Source organism: Poecile atricapillus, chromosome 7, assembly GCF_030490865.1.
Source record: "Poecile atricapillus isolate bPoeAtr1 chromosome 7, bPoeAtr1.hap1, whole genome shotgun sequence".
NCBI classification, from domain to species: Eukaryota; Metazoa; Chordata; class Aves; order Passeriformes; family Paridae; genus Poecile; species Poecile atricapillus.
Genome location: NC_081255.1, coordinates 23,759,742 through 23,779,174, shown reverse-complemented (window position 1 = coordinate 23,779,174; position 19,433 = coordinate 23,759,742). Strand labels below are relative to the sequence as shown.

At 38.6% G+C, this 19,433-nt stretch overlaps 1 protein-coding gene across 15 annotated transcripts in view; it reads right to left on the bottom strand.

Annotated features, from left to right (window-relative positions):
- Window positions 1-19,433, bottom strand: part of ST3GAL3 (ST3 beta-galactoside alpha-2,3-sialyltransferase 3) — a 185,763-nt gene that overhangs the window by 99,051 nt on the left and 67,279 nt on the right. For 11 of the 15 annotated variants that reach the window (XM_058842189.1, XM_058842188.1, XM_058842194.1 and 8 more), the window contains one exon: window positions 10,745-10,837. The exons of the other annotated variants lie outside the window; for them this stretch is intronic. In XM_058842189.1, coding sequence (XP_058698172.1) covers window positions 10,745-10,837 — 93 coding nt within the window. The remainder of the gene's footprint in view (window positions 1-10,744; window positions 10,838-19,433) is intronic. 15 annotated transcript variants of the gene reach the window in all.

Here is a 19,433-nt window from a genome sequence, read left to right as displayed (position 1 = left end):
AGAAAGCGGAAACCATATAAACCTCAAGCCTTTTCTCTTTTCCAAGAACTGTGCAAGATGTGTTACTTGAAACCTACATAATCCTGTATCTAACATCAGTTATTTAAGCTTGAAAGAAGAGCAAGTTAGCATGGCAGATGCAAAGATTTTCAGAAGAATCACAAACACCTCTAAGGAAAGTTTGACACAGTTATTCTGTTTTCAAGCTGGATGCTGGAGTAAGCTACAGGCCTGACTTGCACACAGGAAGTGCAAGTAAATCAAAGTGCTTCAGGAGAAAAAGGATGTGATCATTTTTAAATGTACAGATTACACAAAAAGGAAACAACTTTTACTGAATACATAAATCTCCAGAATTTAGCAAGACAGGAGCAGAATAAAAACCACAGTGAGTAATACAAGTGAAATCTACTATCCCATTGCATCCCAGTGTGTGGCAATGCCCTTGCCCTGGTTTCCTGCATTAAGTGTGCTTTGAGTTGGGTGAACTTAGGAAACAACAGGAACTTCACCAAGCTATTGTGATCCCTGGCACTACCGCAACAGCTTTGCTTTGATAGTATTTAGCAATTCATTTATGGATTTTATTTTGCTGCATACTTACCTCAGAATTGTAGTAAAGGTACCAAGAAAATAATTGCCAAAGGAGCTTTTGCTGTTCTCTCTGTGGTGGAGTCAGAGTTTCTACAACATTATCTGAACAATGTTCTCAAGCGACTTTTCAAATCGTTACAAAGAGAATTTATAATCTTTTCAGTTTTTACCTTCATTTGCCTAATGCAGAGTTGGAGGGTTCCCCAGACTGTTTCTAATTTGGTCTAATAATCTTGCATAAATTATCAGGCTGCCTTTTCATCCATATTCTTAGCCAATGTACACTGGCTCAGTGACAGCATTTGCATGCACTGACACTCCTGAAATGTTTCAATAATAGAACAAAGTGAACAGTAATAGAGGAGAGGGAAAGATAGAAGAGGAAAATAATTTGACTTGATATCTACCCAAAGATAGGAAATGATGAAAGCCACCAGTAGGGAGTTCAGAAGGAAAAATTATCTACACTTGAACACAATTCAGAAAACTTTGAGAGAAGCTGCACACTTTTCTACAGCAAGAGGAAATCACTGGTGACACACAGAGTCTCAAAGATGCCAATGAACTTGTTGGAACTCTGGGGAGATGGTGGTCTGAACCAATAAAAATGAACCTTCAGAAAGTCAAAGTCAGAGTTTTAATCAAAAGAGATAAAAACATTTTCTTATGGGAATGTGAGAAAGAGAAAAGAAGGTAAGACTTGTATATCAAAACCATGGTGATATTACAGCTTAACCTTCAAGCTCACTGATATTTTTCATTTCTTGCATTCCACGCTCACTGATATTTTCCTTCAAACGGATTTAGATCCTCAAGAAATCTTGCCTGCAAGATTTTCCTGGAAGTCAAACATTCTTACTGGTGTAGCTTTAAGAGCAGATGGGCCACAGCAACAGAGCCCAAACACACATACACAATAAAATGTGCTCATTTGGTGGCATGAATTAACTTTATTGCTTCTATTACAATCTTACATGCTCACGCAAATATGGTTATTTATTTGTACATTTGCAAAGCTGTCCTTCCTTTTTTTTTTTTTGTTAACAGTCCACAATTTAGAAATAACTTTAGTATTCTACAAAACAACAAGAAGAAAAAGATAAAACCACCCCCAAAACAACCAAACCTGTCCTGTTCCCACTCTAACATATGATGCAGTGTACCCATATTAAAGCAAGAACACATATGCTCCGCATCTTTTTTGAAGCCAGAAAGGCACATGCTCAGTAAAGTCCCTTGTGTCCATGTTCCAGCTTTCATTTTATAGTCACACTTAGTTCCAAAGTCACGATAAAGACTCTGAAGACATACTTTTCAGTCACAAAGCCTGCACATCACATGGATTCACATACTTAATTTTAAACTGAGAGCAGTCAAACATGAAAGATTTTAGCACCAAAAATGGCTCTGATACAGAATCTACTGTCATGATCAGCATGTGGGAATTGCATGTATTACTATACACATTTGTTCAAAGGTTAAAAAGTCAACATGGGATAGAAAGAACAACCTACATGAACTGAAGGTGAAATCATACTTCTGCCTCCTGAGCATCAGCTCCCCACATCCCTGTCCTGGTGCCCAGGCTGACTGACCGAGTTTCTGCAGTGTCATCACCTTGGCTCTTCAATTCTCAAACTGCTCCTTGGCAGGGTTTGTATAATGATATGGTAATTTCATAAACAATCAGTGAACTGGTCTGGATTAAAAAGAATCTTGCACAAAATGAGTAGATGGATGGGGAAGGGAAAACTCACGTTCATCTATAAGGATTATTTTACTTACCCAGTTCAGTGCACTGTGTGCAGGCAGCTCTGCTCACTCGGGTAACGGAGCAGCACAAACTCCTCAGGCAAACAGTGGGGATGCAAACACAGAAACAGAGCTTTTTCTTTTACATCTACTCTTACATTATGCCATGTCTACTTCAACCTGACTGCAGCAGCATGCACATCACTAGAAGTGAGGCAATGAGCTGCTGTCATTGAATTTTGTTTTGAAGTACAAGCTCCAGCTGGTCAATCAGTGCATGAAGCATTGAAGTTGTGTCAGGTTTCATCTGCTCCTCTCTGGAATTACATTCCCAAGCACTTCTCTCTACGATAAGAAATGAATGCAGGGAATCTGCCACAGAGAAATTAAGTTATATGACCACACTTTAAACAAAGCTTTGGTTACCACCACTTCAGTACCAGAGGTTTGCAACACTCTGGACATGAATTAACAAATGCTGCTTCTTAATCCCAGCTTCCTCCTACAGACAAGGCAGGTGCAAGGGACTGAAGCAGTCAGGGTGTTGTGAAGGGCAATCCAATTGGCCCAGATATAAATAGTAACTAGAGCTCAGACAACAATCCTAGTTTGAACATTAAAAGCAAATATCTCTTAACAGACTGTGCTGTATATTCACTAGAGCCAGCCACAGTGAAAATATCTTGTGAGATAACGTACCTGTCACCTTTAGGCTGAAGTATGAGACATTTAAATATCTCAAATGAGTCCATGACAATAAAGAAAACGTAGGAATTATACCTGTTGTAGACTGACCCAATTTTGTCACTCAAAATCTACACTAATACATATTTTTAAAAAAATCTTCCTCTTAGTAACTGCCTTCAAATAATACAAATACCTAACACACTGACTGCAGAGGTGAAAAAGCTGAGAAAGTTTTCCCGGAACCAACATATAAAGGAGAAAAAAGCCACCACTTCATAAAATTCACAAGGAGAGAAAGGTAGAGAAGTGCAAAATGTTCCCTTTGCCAGCAGTGGAACAGCAGCAGGCTGCATGGGAAGATGTGTTACTGGAAAAGCCACAGAGCTCTGTGTGGGGAGGTGCTACCCAGACACCAGGAGTGATTTGAGAGGGTGTGTGTTCTGGCTTGCATCTTTGTTTAGCCTGGGATTTACAAAACACAGCGTAAGGAGGTGACAGGAGGTAAGGGTGAGCAGCAGCAGGCTTCAATCCCCTGGCACAGCACAGGCCAGGCATTTAACAGCCTGGAGCTTGGAGAAATGGAAAACCCTGACAGCTTAACTGACTAGGGTGCCAACTACTTCTCTTTTATCCTTACTTTCCTGTCCTGCAAGTCTTGAACTCTTTTAGGCACCAAGAAAATGAAGGAAATTGATGATGTTCAGTACTGCCTAGAAGAAAATACACCTGCATCAACTTGTCCCTTCAAATTCAAGCCTCACTAATGCAACAATGATATTTTCTTAGTCTTTGATGTGGGGACAGGTGGGAGGTATGATGAAGATTCCAGGTCAGCAGTTTGGCTTCCCCAAAAACCCTTTTGGACACTTTTGGCACCTACCAAGCTCCTTCCAGAGCTGTGATTACAGCAGTTACTGGGACTCCAAATGTAACTGTGAGCTCTGAAACAATCTCAGTCACCTTCACACACTATTTCTGAATGAATGCACAGGCACAGAACAAGAGGTTTAAGGAAAGGACAGGGATTTGAGCATTCCCCATTCCCAGAACAGCAGCAAACTTATTTTGAAGGAAAGCAGAAAGACCTTCTCATAGCAGTGTCTGGGGCACAGGGACCCTGACTTCAGTGGAAGTCTTGAGATGTGTCCACTCTTCGTTGAACACAAGCTGCTTTCACAGCTCACATTAACAAAATTAACCACCTCAGTGTGTTTCAAAATGAGATGTACATTATACTTCAATTTAGAAGACAAAAAAACCCCTACTATCAATAACTACAGTAACTAATTCAGCATATATATATATATATATATACACAAAATTTTATATATTCTAAAAAATTAAAAGATACTATCCAGTGCACCTGGAAAACTCCAAGCTATGCAGCAGATGCAGCACACTAGTCAGGCAACAGTTTTGAATCCCTGTAGCAATCCTCAGTGGCACATTAATTATCCAGCCTATTTCTTCATGAGCTCTCAGGAACCATATGAAGCTGCAATCCTTTGCCTTCCTCTGCTCTCCTTAAATAGTTAATCACAGAGGAAGCAGCCATCACCCACACTGACAGCTCCTAAGCACTGAGCTCATGCCCTGTCACTTCAGTACAAGCCCATGCTGGGCACGGCAGTAATTCATGAGGCATGGAGACAGTCAGACATACATAAAGTCAGTTCCAAGCAGAGGGTTAAAAAATTGTCCTCCTAGAATATTTTTTTTTCCTGAATATCTAAACAACAAAGCAGAAATGTGTGGAATGGACAGATGCTATTGTGTGCTTGTTATAAGAAGCACAGCTTCCTGAAAGGAGATATGGAAATGAATATGGAAATATTTAGGATCAGGAGATCACATTTTAAATTATCTTGCCTCCTACTAAAGCCCTTGCTGAAGCTCCAGTTCCACTCAAAGTCCCTATCCCTCATTTGCATATAAGAACGGGGTGTTTCCCTAAAGCATAGAAAGTGCAAAACCGTATCTGTAAGACACCAATGGCAAATTTTTACCAAGCTCTGATGTGAAGGAGATAAGAGTCTACACTCTAAAGAAAGGCCTTCTGGTCCTGCCCCATTTATACTCCCCCAGCCTGTGGAAGTGGAGAAAGGCACAGGAGTCTATGACCTACAAAATCAAGGGGGAACTAAACATCAGAAAAAAAAACCCACAGAAGAATGACTTTAGAGAAAGCCACTGAAATTTCTGTGGCTGGCACAAATCCGTGTCATGCACTCTCTGCTGATATGAAAGCCTTAAAAATTTTGAACTTTATGTACAAAGAAGCAATTCAGCATGAAAATATAAACCCAGAAGACTTTACAGGAGAGCTGTTTATAGTCTGAGTGAAGAGCAGGCTACAGTATTGAAAAATAAGAGGGGGGGGGAAAAATATGACTGTAAAGAAAATACCAATTGCTAATCAATAGGAAGTTCACACCAGAATAATCAAACAAACCAAACTGAATTTATTTCTGAATTGGCTTTAAAAGGTTTGTGAATCATATGAAACTATTTCTTAGCACCAATTCACTACAGAATGCTTTCAATCGTATCTCCTTGGTGAAAAAATAGTTTTATGTATCTGAATCACAAATGATAAATTCACTCTTTTGGTCACAACACCAACAGATTTGTTGTAAATTGCAGTTCCCCTTTCCCCCTTATTCTGAAATACCTTCAGATACTCCTTAAATAATTATTTGCCATGTTCCCCTACCAAACACAGATACACAAGTCTGCAGGCTGCAGACATTCCCTCCCTATTTACCGCCTCCTCTAATTTTTAGTATTAGCTGCCAAATTACAAGAGCTTGTGGTTGGAAAATTGCAGCTGAGTATTGAGTAGCTGAACTGTCCCAGTCTGGCATGTCAGCCACAAACCGTGGGCAGAGGTCTCTTTTCTCTTTTGATAAAGAATAGGGCATAGAAAGAGCTGTACACAGGCAGTGTCATTTCCACAGCAAGGCCAGACACGCAGGAGACTGCAGTGTTACCACTGCAAATACAAGTTAGTGCCTTCTACAGAAAGGTCAAAGCATTAACTCCAGACGTGTAGGTGACCTCAGACCAACTAAAATAGAGTAATTCACTGAACATAGTAGTCTAATTCACCGACCTACTGATGCTGTCTTACCAAACACATTTGCCATTTTCTTTGTATCATTCTGAAACCAGTAACCTCACTTCAGGCACTTTGAGACATTATCTGCTATTGGGAGATTTGAAAGAGGCAGAATCTTATTGTCCTGGAAAGTGAAAAATTAGGTAACTCCTTCACTCAGAGAGAGCAGCAGATGCAGCCCAGCTGGCCAGACCTTACACCAAGATGCAGGACTGGGATCATGCACCCATTTTTCTTGGTGTGGAGCCAGTGTCGTGACTCAGACTGCAGCCTGTTTTTCTGAAGCTATGTCACTCTGCCTTTAAGGCACAATCATCAAAAAACCCAGAAAAGAAATCATGGGAGCAAGGGATTGGACCAGACATCCATTTTGCCCAATACCTGATGTCTGTGTCCATGTGACAACACTCCAGTAAAAAGCCTAAGACAGAGGGATGACATCAAGGTACATGCTGCCCTCAACATCCATTTAAGATGTAACTTAGAGAGTTCAATACATGAGTACTTAAGAGTCTATTTTATTTTTTAAAATCTTCTACCCACTGTGGATCCCATTCTCAGAAAAATATAACTGGAAATATCAAGAAATAACACTTACCATTATTTATATTAAACCTGAAGCACAATATTTGTATTTAGTATCTCCAAACATCGTCAAACCATGTCATTCACTATGTTATACAGGCTTTTGAACACCCTCTGCTTGCTCTACTTCACAGAGTGTAACTAAGGCACAGCTAATTCCACCACACACCACAAACTGTCAGATCAGTCTTCTCCACAAACACTATCTTATATCTATCAGAACTGAATTTGGCCTGCCATTTTCTTGCCCCACCACTTACACCACTGTGAGATCCCTCTGACATTACTCATAGTCAGCTTTCGATCTTATCACCTGGAAAAATGTGTTAGTGCTTTATTATTCATCCTCCATTCCAGGTAGTTTATGAGCACTTGGAACATCAGAGATTCCAGCACACTTTCTTCCAGAAGACTCCAGGAATAACATTCCTGTACTGTCCAATCTTCTTATTTTTTCCACAGTTTCCACTATTTACCTAGTCACAATAAGATTGCAACAGTTTAACTTTCCAAAAATCTTTGAAATGGCAAATGTTTGGTTGTTTTTGGGTTTTTGGGGTGGGGTTTGTTTTCTTGGGGGTTTTGTGTTCGTGTGTATTATGGTTTGTTTTAAGAAATCCAGATGCACTGTATTATTTAAATCACCTCTATCAAATGCTGATCCGATCATTGAAACAACAAAGCAGATTTACAGGGCAGAAGTTCCTGCTGAAGAAGACAACTTGTCTCTTCTCTGTGAGCTAACACTAATTCTTTTCTTTATTTTTAGATTCTAAGAGGAGCCTGATACAGAAACCAGGCTTGCTCTTAGCTTCCACTTTCCCAAACAACCCCCTAGACCCTTTTTGAAAAGCCCAGCACGTTTACTGCTTTTCATTCTTCCATTCTAAGGCCAGTTTAAGCAATGATTAAACGCAACCGTGTGTAACTCGGCAACTTCAACACCGAGTTCCTCACAAAGTGACAACTTTTCCTAGCAATTCTTTGTGCTAGGAATTCACTCCAAAACGTCAAGCTTCTGTCACTTTCTCCCAGCCTGTCCCCTGGAAATGAAGGGTCCACATGGGAACTGTTCTGTAGTGAATAGCAATGCAAATAACTTCTCTGCTGCAGCTTTACCTCCCCTTAGCTCACATGTAATATTATGAACCTCTATCAGCTCATCGGGATCTCTGACAGCTTTCTGCCTTTGACAGTTAGACAAAAAGCTTTATTTTTTTTCTTTAATGTCTTTAGAAAGTTGTTCCTCAACATTTTTTTTGCTCTACCTCATTATGGTTTATATTTAACTTGCCAAAGTTAATGCTCTTTCCTATTCTCCTCATTTGGATAGAACTTCTGCTTCAGAAAGACGACTTATTTCTAGGAGTCTTGTTTACTTTAGTGTTTAAGCAAGTCGTTCATTTCTGTGGCTTTTCTTCCATCTCTAATTTCTCCTCCATTCTCACACTTTACCATTGAAACTGGACACAGTATTCTAGAAATCTTGGATTGTGAGGTTTTGTATTTTAATTATAATCCAGTGCTTCACATAAAATTCTCAACTTTTTTGTGTACATATGAAATAGCACTTAAGAAATGGTATTTTATTAAGATTACATGAAGATTTCTCTGTTTCCAAGACAGAGTTTTTTTTCTGTCTTGAACGTAAAATCTGCATTTATTCCTCCCAGATGTTTTATTTCATGCTGGATATATTAACATATATTTTGTTGGACTGTGGTCATTTAAATCAGGCAATCCAGATTTTTCTCTAGAAGTAACTGACACTTTATTTAGTACTCTACAACCTAGGATTCTTCCCAGGTAGAATTATTGATTAAGGGATCAAGCACTGCTAGAATGAGAACTGATTGACTGAGGACCTCATTCAAACAAACAAACAAACAAATATTTAGTCTTTCCTTACCATCAACCACATTTTGGTACTTCTCAGGCCATTGCCCTTTAATCCATCCAGCACTTGCTCATGCTTGGTAAAGTCTGAATTCGTATTTTTACCAGTAAAAAAGCACTTACGAAGAAGAGCTACATCCTTTGAGAAATATTTATTCTATTTCAACTATTTCCACCATATTTTGCCTATTTACATTTAAAATTGCACTAAAAAGTCAGGAACCTTAAAATGGGAAAACATTTATTCATTTTATTCATGCTTGAAAACAGCCAAACCAACTTTATCCAAATATTAAAAACACCCAACAAAACCACACATTTTACAGCAAAGACCAAGCCTAAAAAATGTCAGTTGTAGAGATGATGGCTTCCTAATGACACAATCAACTGAAAACAAAAGCTAGAATAAAGCAAATCATGCAGCTTGAACCTTTAAATGAACAGGCATGATAATTTGGCTTTAAGAGTTCCAAATATATTGAATACCTGGCTTGGTAATATTAACATTGCATAGTTCTCCAAGTACAAGAAAAGTTGCAGAAGAGACAGAATTTTAAGTGCAGCATGATTTTTTTTTCATAACTACTGGTCAGCCATCCTTACAGCAGTACTTGGTAAAATAATGAAATGTCCAACACTGAATTCAATTGGTAAAGAAATTAAAGGCATCACAGAAAAAAAAGTCAACATTAGTTAAGTTTTAGGGCCCATGTCAGACGAGCACCTGAACATAAACACCCAGTGAGATGTTGTGTTTAAACAACATCTTTAAACTGTGAATGTGATTTTTCAATGTATGAACAAGACAACAAGCACTTGCTTTGACTGGAGACACATTTGTACTTCTTTGCATGGAATTGGTTCAATTGCACTTCTCCACTGCTGGGAGAAGGTGACTGAACAGAGATCTGTAAGCAGCTGCTGAGGGAGAGAATATCACTTCAGATTCTAGGAGGCTAAAAACCTCCTTCTCAAAGCCAAAGTATTTTTAAAATTAAAATAAGATTAATAGTTTTGTAATAATGAGTTCATCCTACTCTCTACTATTTACATTTAATATGTACACAAACATAGATTTAAAAGCATTTACTTTCAGTTCTAATATTTATACTGTAACCAGAGTTCCAAAATTCTCACAGAAGATAATACTGATAATTGTTTGGTTTACACTGCTGATGGAGAACTTTAGTGTTTTGTTTTGTTTTGTTTCTAAGGCTTGTCTACAGTATCTACTGGTTACAAGGCAATGTTAGATGTATTTTTTTATTTTAAAAAGCTTCCAGACACCATGCTTGTCAACAAAAAAAAAAAAAAAAAAAAAAAAAAAAAAAAAAAAAAAAAGACAGAAGATAACACCAATTTCAGGCTTGACTTGAAGGCCATGATCACTCAACCTAACCTTTAGATGCACAGGTCGTGAAAATTCCCTCCTCAAAAGAAATAAAATCTCTCTTTTGGAAATGTGCCAGTTATGTTATAAAGTCCACAACCTCTTCTGCCACAGAGATTGTTGCACTAGAGCATCTCTTCTGTGAGTACAAGAAGCTTGTACAATGGTCAAACAACCATTTGGTCAAATCTTCCATTCAATGCACCAAACTGAATTCCTTGAGCCTCAACAGATTAATGCTCCTGCCAGTCTATCTTCTGAACTGTCTTCCAGCAAATCTACAAACTCCAGGTGCCTGAGGGATGCTTTACCCTGCTCTTCCAAGAACAGAAAAACCCAGAACTAACTACAACAAAAGATCACACCTTACTATCTACTCCAGATAACTTAATCATGATCAAAGCTTCCTAAGCATTCCATCATCTGGTACTAGCAGTGAGCTTGACCACACATTTGTATCATGCACTGACAACATAATTTGTTTTATTACTCAACACCCAGAAGTCTCTACTCTGAGAGCAAAGTCCTAGTCAGACTAAAGTCAACTAAACTACTGCCACTGACCGCTCAAATAGTCCAGAATTTCAACACTGGTCTCTCCATGGACCAATCGAGTGACAGAGTAAGGACACTTTTCAAGACAAACTCTGCCAATCACCCACCTTGAAGGATGAGAGGTCATCAGGGGAAGTGGGAAAAAGCCTCCCACAGTGATTACTTACTTTGGGAAGATGACAGTCATGAGCGCTGATGCATAGCCTGGCTTGCACACTCCCTCAGAGAAATTGGCATACTTTGATGCCAGTTCTGGAGGCCTGCGGAAAAACAAGTACAGAATCAGGACTCTCCTGGCTATGAACTAGTTTTTGCAATCATACAAGTAATTTTTCTCCTAATAGCTTTGCTATAACTGAGAACAGCTGCTGGGAGTAATTGCAAACACAGAGTTATTTATTTGTTGCACTATGGCATCACAGAAGAACAACAAAGGAGAGAGGTAAAGATATCTGAAATACCACTAAACCATTAGTTTTGCTGAGGGATTTTCATAGCTAGCAAGGTAAAGCTCATAGAAGGAAAATATCAATATATCATTTTAGACTTCAACCTTTCAAAAGGAAAAAAGACATAAACAGCAATTTGCTTTGTCTATTTTTTTCCTAAGTTATGATCAAAGTTAAAATTATAGAAAAGTATTATTTAGAAGATTACTTAAAGATAGTTTCAGAAATTTGAAACTCAGCTACAAGCAGTACTGGCAGGGTATCATCATAGGATGAGTGGTTTCACTATTTGGAAGAGATGACAATTGCTGCTGCTTTGTTGAGGAGTGTCTTAATTCAGCTCAACTAGTGACTCTTGGGCCAAATTTAGAATATGTTGGGTTTTTTTCATTCCATTTCTGTACAGAAACAAAAGTAGCAACTCAATTAAAGGTATTTCAGTCCAGCACATGCATTTACCATAGGTCTAGTGAGTGACCTGAAAAAAACATTTCCTTTTGTGTCACTATTCACCACCTGCAACATTTTTATATTCACCCATTTCATTAAAGCATTACAAGGGTTAATTCACTTGTGCTTTCCAAGTAACATTGGATATCTTAGTGTCAGCCACAATATGAGAATTGTTAATATTCCTTCAAAGAACAACAAAAAAAAGCATTTACAATTCCACGCTTGACGTTCAGTGGAAGTTGCAAAGGCTCAATCGATAACACTGTTACATCATTATCAGCACTGTTAGTGTATAACACTACATCATTATCAGCAACAGGCAAGTAATGAAAAGTTTCTTCCTCCAGTTCAAAGTAGGACTCAAATGAAGATGACAGTGCAGCTCCACAGAGTAGCACCATGAAATCAGTTCTGAAGAGCCTGTTGCTAACCCAGTCATGTTCTTTCCCAGGCATCACCATTATCACTTAGCCAGCGAATTACTACTAACTACAAGGAATGTGGATTCAGAGTTTCAAAATTATATACAGGAAAGACAGTAACTCCATGCTGAACTGGTAGTAACTATTCTTCTTATATTGGTCCTGCGTTACCTCTCAAGAGGCCAATAGCCAGTTCCAACTGGATGAACAATAGAGGGACAATTAATTTTACAGCAAGCTGCATACAGTACAAAACCTCCCATAGCTCCTAAAGTATAGGAGAATGGTCCCTCTGTATACAGAACCCCTGTAATTCTGAATGTACAGATACATACAGAATCTCTTGGCTCTTAAAGAATAAAATATATTTCTGCTGAATAAAAATCTAAACCTTCAATATCTGGAAGAGAAAAGAAACTGGAGAAGATAGTCACTGTAAGTATTTAATTTCTTAAGACCTTTTAAACTAAAGAGTACCATAAAAAGCTAAAGAACACAGATCCTATTTAATTCTGCCACAGATATCCTGCATAGTTATAGTCCAAACATGTAATATTTTACTATCAAAATTCCTCATCTGTAGGATGGCAAAACAATGCTTCTGGCCATTTACACTGTAAATTATTTACAATAAAGTTTAGATATCTCTAAGTATATAATACAGACATGGAGAGAAAAAGACACGTGTAACATTATCTAGCACAACCCAAATCCATGAGTTTGGTGCTCATGTGATATCATAATACATTTCTTTAAATGACAGAGATGAGAAAGCATCTGAGAAATGAGCATCCAAAATGATCTGTGTTCTTACGCCAGTCAAGATCTCTTTATAAGTAGGCACATTAAGGACTGACAAAATAAAAGGTTTTAATGATGCTAAAGTATATCCTGTTCTGACAGTCAAAAGGGACGGCAGGATGTATGGACCATAGCCTATGGAAGCATTTCAGATAAGAAGATATATGGGAAATTTCAACTTTTTTCAAGCAAACCTAAGCTTGCTAGAATTTTATTCTTTACGCAACACAGAGAAATCCCGAATACCAAAACCTTCAAAAACAAGTAGAAAGCAACTGGAATTTATCTGCAGCCACCACGGTAGTGAGTCATTGCTGGCAAACTTGTATAACTACTTCAACAGCAGGCCTGTCTCAAATGACCTCAGTGGTCACACAAAATATCTTGTGCCACAAACAGGCATTTTTCTCTTTTCTGATTTAATGGTGCTTTCATTATCAAATTAAAACGTCACTCAGATGCCCATCATGGTGTTTCTGCACAAGAATAGCAGGCTGAGACCCTCCTGCATGTGAGCCCCCCGAATGCCAATCACTGCATACTGACGGAGGGAAGCTGTCAGTACAAACCCACAAAGACACTCAGAGCTGCTAAAGCCCCCAGGCCGAGCTGTTAACATTTCTTGGATGTGATGAAGTTCATGATCCAAAGTGCCAGAGGCAGAACAGTTCTCTAAGCCAACTGTAGCTGCCATCTCGTATCATTCAACATTTGCTCATCTCCTTTCTTGGTGCCGCATTTTGAGTCAGCAAGCTACAGAAAACTAGAAAGGGGCACTCTACATTTAAAATCTAGGGATGTGTTTTATTTGTTCAATCTCTTTGAAACAGGCATTGCATACTGTCACTGCCAACATGCTCATAATGATAAGCCTCTAGTAGGTGTAACCCAGAGCAAATTTAGAGTAAGGCTGGATACAGCCTTGGTGTTTATCATTCTGCTACCAGATGAAGCTGTCCAAGTTAACATCATTTTAGATATATACATTTGCTTTGCAAGTATTTTTTTTTCTGCAAGATCCACAAATCTTGCAGAGATCGGTCTTCCATAAATCAGGATGCAAAACATTCTGCACAAAGTATCCCACAGAGAAGTATACATCTTTCAAACAAATCCAGCTTCAAAAAATCACACTGTGTTTGTAGCTACGTGGTCCTGCAATAAAAGAACTGTACAGAACTGATGTCTACAAATGACCATCTCCTTTGTATTTGATGACAATGTACCTAACTACACTGCTGCATATATTGCTGCTTCTTTGATGGGGTTTTTATTTCCAAACGGGAAAACCAAACACTATTACTCTCTTAGTCCTTTAGAAGCCAGCAAATAGCTTCATCTCACTAGACCCATTACTGTGCCTGAACTGCAAGGCCATCTTGATAAACCAGCCAGGCAGGAGCATCATGATGCTTATGACAGAAGAGGGCAACTCTCCCTTACGTCTTCCAGGTCCAGGTCCATTATTCCAGCTCACAATTCCCATGTTCATGCTGGGCTGAGGTAGTTAAAGAGGTAGTGGAGACAGCAGAAAGAATGCAATTAGACGACATTGTGGACCCTTTAAATTTTGGTCAGATTATGTGCAGGAAAAAGCTGGTAAAGTAAAAAATTTCTCCAGAATAAATGAGAAAAACAAGTCACAGTCAGTAACTGTAAACATCTGCTGTTTTTAAACAAGTGCCTGCATGAGGGTGAAGTTAAAGGGAAGTAATTGGCTTATTCCACTGAAGAGAAAATGCACTCTTGCTTTTTTTTCTGACTATTCTCTTATGAGACCAGCACACATCCTGAATTCTTAAGATTTTCTGTGCTTCTCTACACTGTTATGTGGACATCAATCTCAACAAAATTTCACAATTTGGATAAGTTAAAAATCCAGCTGCTTTCAGAGGATTTAGAAAAAGTAACAAGATTTTTCCTTCTGCTTGCATTTGGCAGATGTGTGTCTTCTTTTAATCTCAAATATGAAAACGTCACCGTGGTTAATTCCTTCATCACGTCCTGATCAGGGACAGCATGTCATCCTCATAGACTCGAATCTAAATCCTTTTTAAAAATGAAATTAGTAATACAACTCAGTGTTTAGATTACTGAAAAAATGGCCATAACTAAGCTCATGTAATTGAATATTACAAAATCTACTAGAAGAGAGAGATTTTGCTGCTTTGCCTTTCACATGGAATTTCAATTGCAGGTTGTAAAAATAAAAAAACTTCATCTACTTGAGATCATCTTATTTGAGGACTGATGCCTCTTGCTGTTACTCTTGCACACAAAATATATGAGCTGACACATTTTTGAAAAAAGGGAAAGGAGTCCTTGGCGATGTGCTCTCTAGGCTGATCCTTCTCCTTGGGGTTTTTTTCTCTTTGGTTCAAAATAACTTGAGTCTCATGCCTATACAGCAGCTCTACAAAGCCTATGTCATGATACATGAAGAATGAACAGGAGATGGAATGAGAACATGAAATGAAGGCATATTAAACATAGTGAGGTATTATGGAGCAATAATTAAATATTAGCACATAATTTGGCAGATCACTAAATCAAAGAAGTTAATGCTGAGACCCCATAGCTATACCCTGTGAGATTCAGAGCATTTTAATTTAGGTAGGACCCCCTGGATCAGATGTATCTACCATATAGTCATGGCTCAGTGTTGGCCAAAGCACAATTTTGTAGATTCCTAGAAAAAAACTTTCAGTTCAGTGTCCCTCAAATAAGCCAAGGGCTACATTTCAATCAGTATACAGTAAGAACTAGTTACAGGATTTGTTTCAAAATTGCAGGACTGCTCAAAAAACCACACTACTGAAGACACAAGCAGAATGGTTAGGATGTGCATTCGTGTGTAATTCAATGAATATTGAAAGGTCACAGATAATTGAATAGTATTTGTTTTATACATCACTTATAGTCTAATAAATAGACAGCTTCCAGTCCTTCATATTCTTTTTCATAATATCATATATGCTTGTAAAGCAACAAATTCCATTTGACGGGGAAAACCACTGAAACAAAACTATAAACCAGCTCTCCCTTCTGCCCAACTGGTAAGGAGCTCTGTCAACTCTCCCCTTCATTACAGACTGCCAGGCTCACAGCAAATACAACCAGTTTACCTAAAGGCAGGGGAGGACACCTTCAGCAGGTTTGGTGATGCAGCTCCTCAGTTAGCCAGCCTGAGGAAGTAATTTACATTCATCTATAGGGTGGTCAGTGCCATACACTGGGGCACTGAAAAAGGCATCTCCACATCTGCCTTTGTAACCATCGTGTCACTCAGCTGGAATCTCCTTGAGTGGAAGACACCAGCATAAAACCCTCCCCTGGCTACATGGCTGGAGTTCCATGTTCATCAGGAGCACAGTGTGGGTTGGGGAACACTGAACCAAAATTTTAAGAAGCTCCAATTACAGTTCTCACAAGTTTGCAAACTTGGGTTGAAAGCATTACATAGCCTGATCATTTGATGTTTGCTATTTTCCAGCTGAAGAAAAAGTAAACTAACAAAATAAAGGAATGACTAGGTAGAAAGAAGAGGAAAAGCAAAATGCTTACATTGAAAGAGATGGGAACAGCATCTATTGTCCTGTAGCCAGCGAAATAAATGTAAATATTTTCAAATGTTACTCCAGTATGTAAGCAAATTCCCCAAGGAGATTGTGTGGCCAAATACAAGGACGGATGATCCAAAATCCTACTTCTAAAATGACATTGTGAATGGTAAATTCTGCTTCTTTACCACGACCTGTGGCTTCTCGTGAAATTCATTTACAATGATAACACATATTTATTTGGACTACTCAAGAACAGCAGCTGAAGAAGATTAGGTTACATTAAATTGGCCCAGGAATACAAAGTTTTGAAGACATTCCACCAAAACCCACAACCTACCTTCACAGCCCTGAAGGAAGAGGTGACACGAAGCCAGTTCTGCCCCTGGGAAGTGCAGGGAAGGCAGAGGGGCAGGGACAGCTCAGAGCAGTAACACTGAATGCCACTCATCTGAAATGCCATCTTTGCACAAACACACTGAAAAGGCTTCCACCCACAAAAAAAATCATGAGGATCCTACTTCCTTACTAAATTCCATTCCTAATCTTTGCAATAGTAGAAATTAGATCACTAGGCAGAAGTAGCAATTTCAGATTAGTCTCAGCAGTGCTAAATACATAAACATCTTAAGAAATACAGCTACAAGTGATGTCTATATCAGAAAAGGACCAAGAACCCTGCCTGGAGCATCTCAATTAATAACCTTTCATCAATGCCTAAAAAGTGTCAGGATTCTAATGGAAAAAAGAATAAGAAGTTTTCAAGATAGACAGTTTTTATTTAAGTAAGTAAATAAAGAAACAAAATCCTGAGTTTAACAAAAAACAGATTTAAAGGATCAAGATAAAAAATCCAACCAAAGTCCATGGCACGTTTTGTATGTGACCTCATGCTGCATACTCCTTCAAGATTGAGTAATATCCCTGATCTCCCAATCTCCTTTGGTTTCTGTAAACTTTCCCTTTCCCCCCCAAAAAAACTTACCTTCAAGGCTAGTAGCCCAGAGAAAAAGCAGAATTGTATTCAAATAGACAGAGATGAGGAGTAAAGAAAACAGTCCATTTCAAGTTTGTTTGTGCTTTTAAAGAAACATGGAAAAGAAGAAACAACTGGCTAGAATACCAGTTGTTAGACTAAACAAAAAGCATGAAATCCAGAAGTTTTGTGGTTTTTTTTCACAGAAGGCAGCTGTTTACCAAAGGAAGAAAAAAAAAAAAGATGAAGATGACTGCTCCCCGAGTTTTTGATTATTTACTAATCTGTGGACAAAAACCAGTATAACTTAATGATGAAGTAATTTGCTGACAACCAACACAATTCTTAAATGTATATTACTGAACTTTTATCTACTTTAGTTTCCTTAAATCCAAAATTACTGGGTTTCTATCCTCATTCAATCTATCATCATTCTGGTTTTACAGATAGGAGACAAGGATAACCCCACTGTTTGGAGATGGAATGTGTTAGGACTCTATAGTCAATAAAAATTCCCTCAGCAGTCAATTGGGATTCCTAGCTGAACTCCTTTCTCAAGAACCTTCTAAATGAGCTCTGTTTCCCCAAAGCCAGAAACTATAGTGCTCTGTGATATCAGGTCATGTGATTTTCAAAACCTGCACAAATTAAATGCTGTGATTAACTATTTAAATGCCTCTTAAAAACCACTGTTAGTGCAATGACCATAAAAAGTGAAGCAATTAAAAGCCTAATAGGAAATAAAATGCTCACCTATCACATCCATTTTTGCCAAATGAAGGAATGAAGGAAGCCAAATTGAGGCGTCATAATTTTGTTGCTGTAACCTGTAACTCTTCCTCACCAACCCTCATCTGTTACACATAGGCAATGCTTTCTTTGGACAGGGAACAGGGTTTGTCTCCTTGTAGTATAATGAACCCAGCAGTGTAGGTCCAGGAGACACAAACAAGTGCTAAAGAGATGAGAATAAAAAATTCAATCCAATTAGAATCCAGGAATTCTCTCTTCAGACTAACAGGAATCAGTACATCTGAAAACAAAGGTACTTCCCCAAAGACTATAGCTGTGGGGGAAAAAAAGATCAACTACAAATTCTGGAACAGCATAGCCAAAATTACAGTTTTATATCTGTGGATAATACAATTTAGTAGATTTGAGTGTCAAAATCCAGTGCTTAGTAGTTCTAAATGCCAAATGAGAACATCAGTCAGACTAAGGTTTTAATCACTGAATATTCCTTCAGAAAACTGCAGTTCATTTCACTGTAGGAAGCACCAGGCTATGGACTCAGTGTTTTGCTAGGCATAAAGCACAGCAGAATAATACGTAAAATGTCGACCATGATTTATTATTCACTATTTCTCATATCATTGGAAGATCAAGCAAAATTACTTTGAAGATAGTAAAACTGACAAAAGGAAGCACTTGCAGAACATGCTGCTAATAAGCAGATTTCTTGAAAATTCTGAGTCTGGAACCTCAAAATTCTGTGTCTGGAACCCCAGAACTCCGAGTCTAGAACCAAAAACCTGAGTGTGTAACCTGGAAAATTCTGCGTCTAAAAGCCCAAAAATTTGGGATGAGAAGGGTTAGGGTAGGAACCCAAAAATTTGGGCCTGGAACCCCAAAAATTTGGTCCGAGAACACCAAAAATTTGGGATGAGAACCCCAAAAATTTGGGATGATGAGGGTTAGGGTAGGAACCGAAAAATTTGGGACTGGGACCCCAAAAATTTGGGACGAGAACACCAAAAAATAGGGCCTGGAACCCCAAAAATTTGGGATGAATAGCGTTAGGGTAGGAACCCCAAAAATTTGGGATGAATAGGGTTAGGGTAGAGAACCACAAAAATTTGGGCCTGGAACCCCAAAATTTGGGATGAGAACGCCCAAAAATAGGGCCTGGAACCCCAAAAATTTGGGAAGAGAAGTGTTAGGGTAGAGAACCCCCAAAATTTGGGCCTGGAACCCCAAAAAATTTGGCCCTGAACCCCCCAAAATTATACAGAGTCTAGAACCCCCAAACCCGAGTCTAGAACCCAATCTAGAACCCTAGAACCCGACCTAGAACCCAATCTAGAACCCTAGAACCTGATCTAGAACCTGATCTAGAACCTGCTCTAGAACCCCAGAACCTGATCTAGAACTTGATCTAGCACCCGATCTAGAACCCTAGAACCCGATCTAGAACG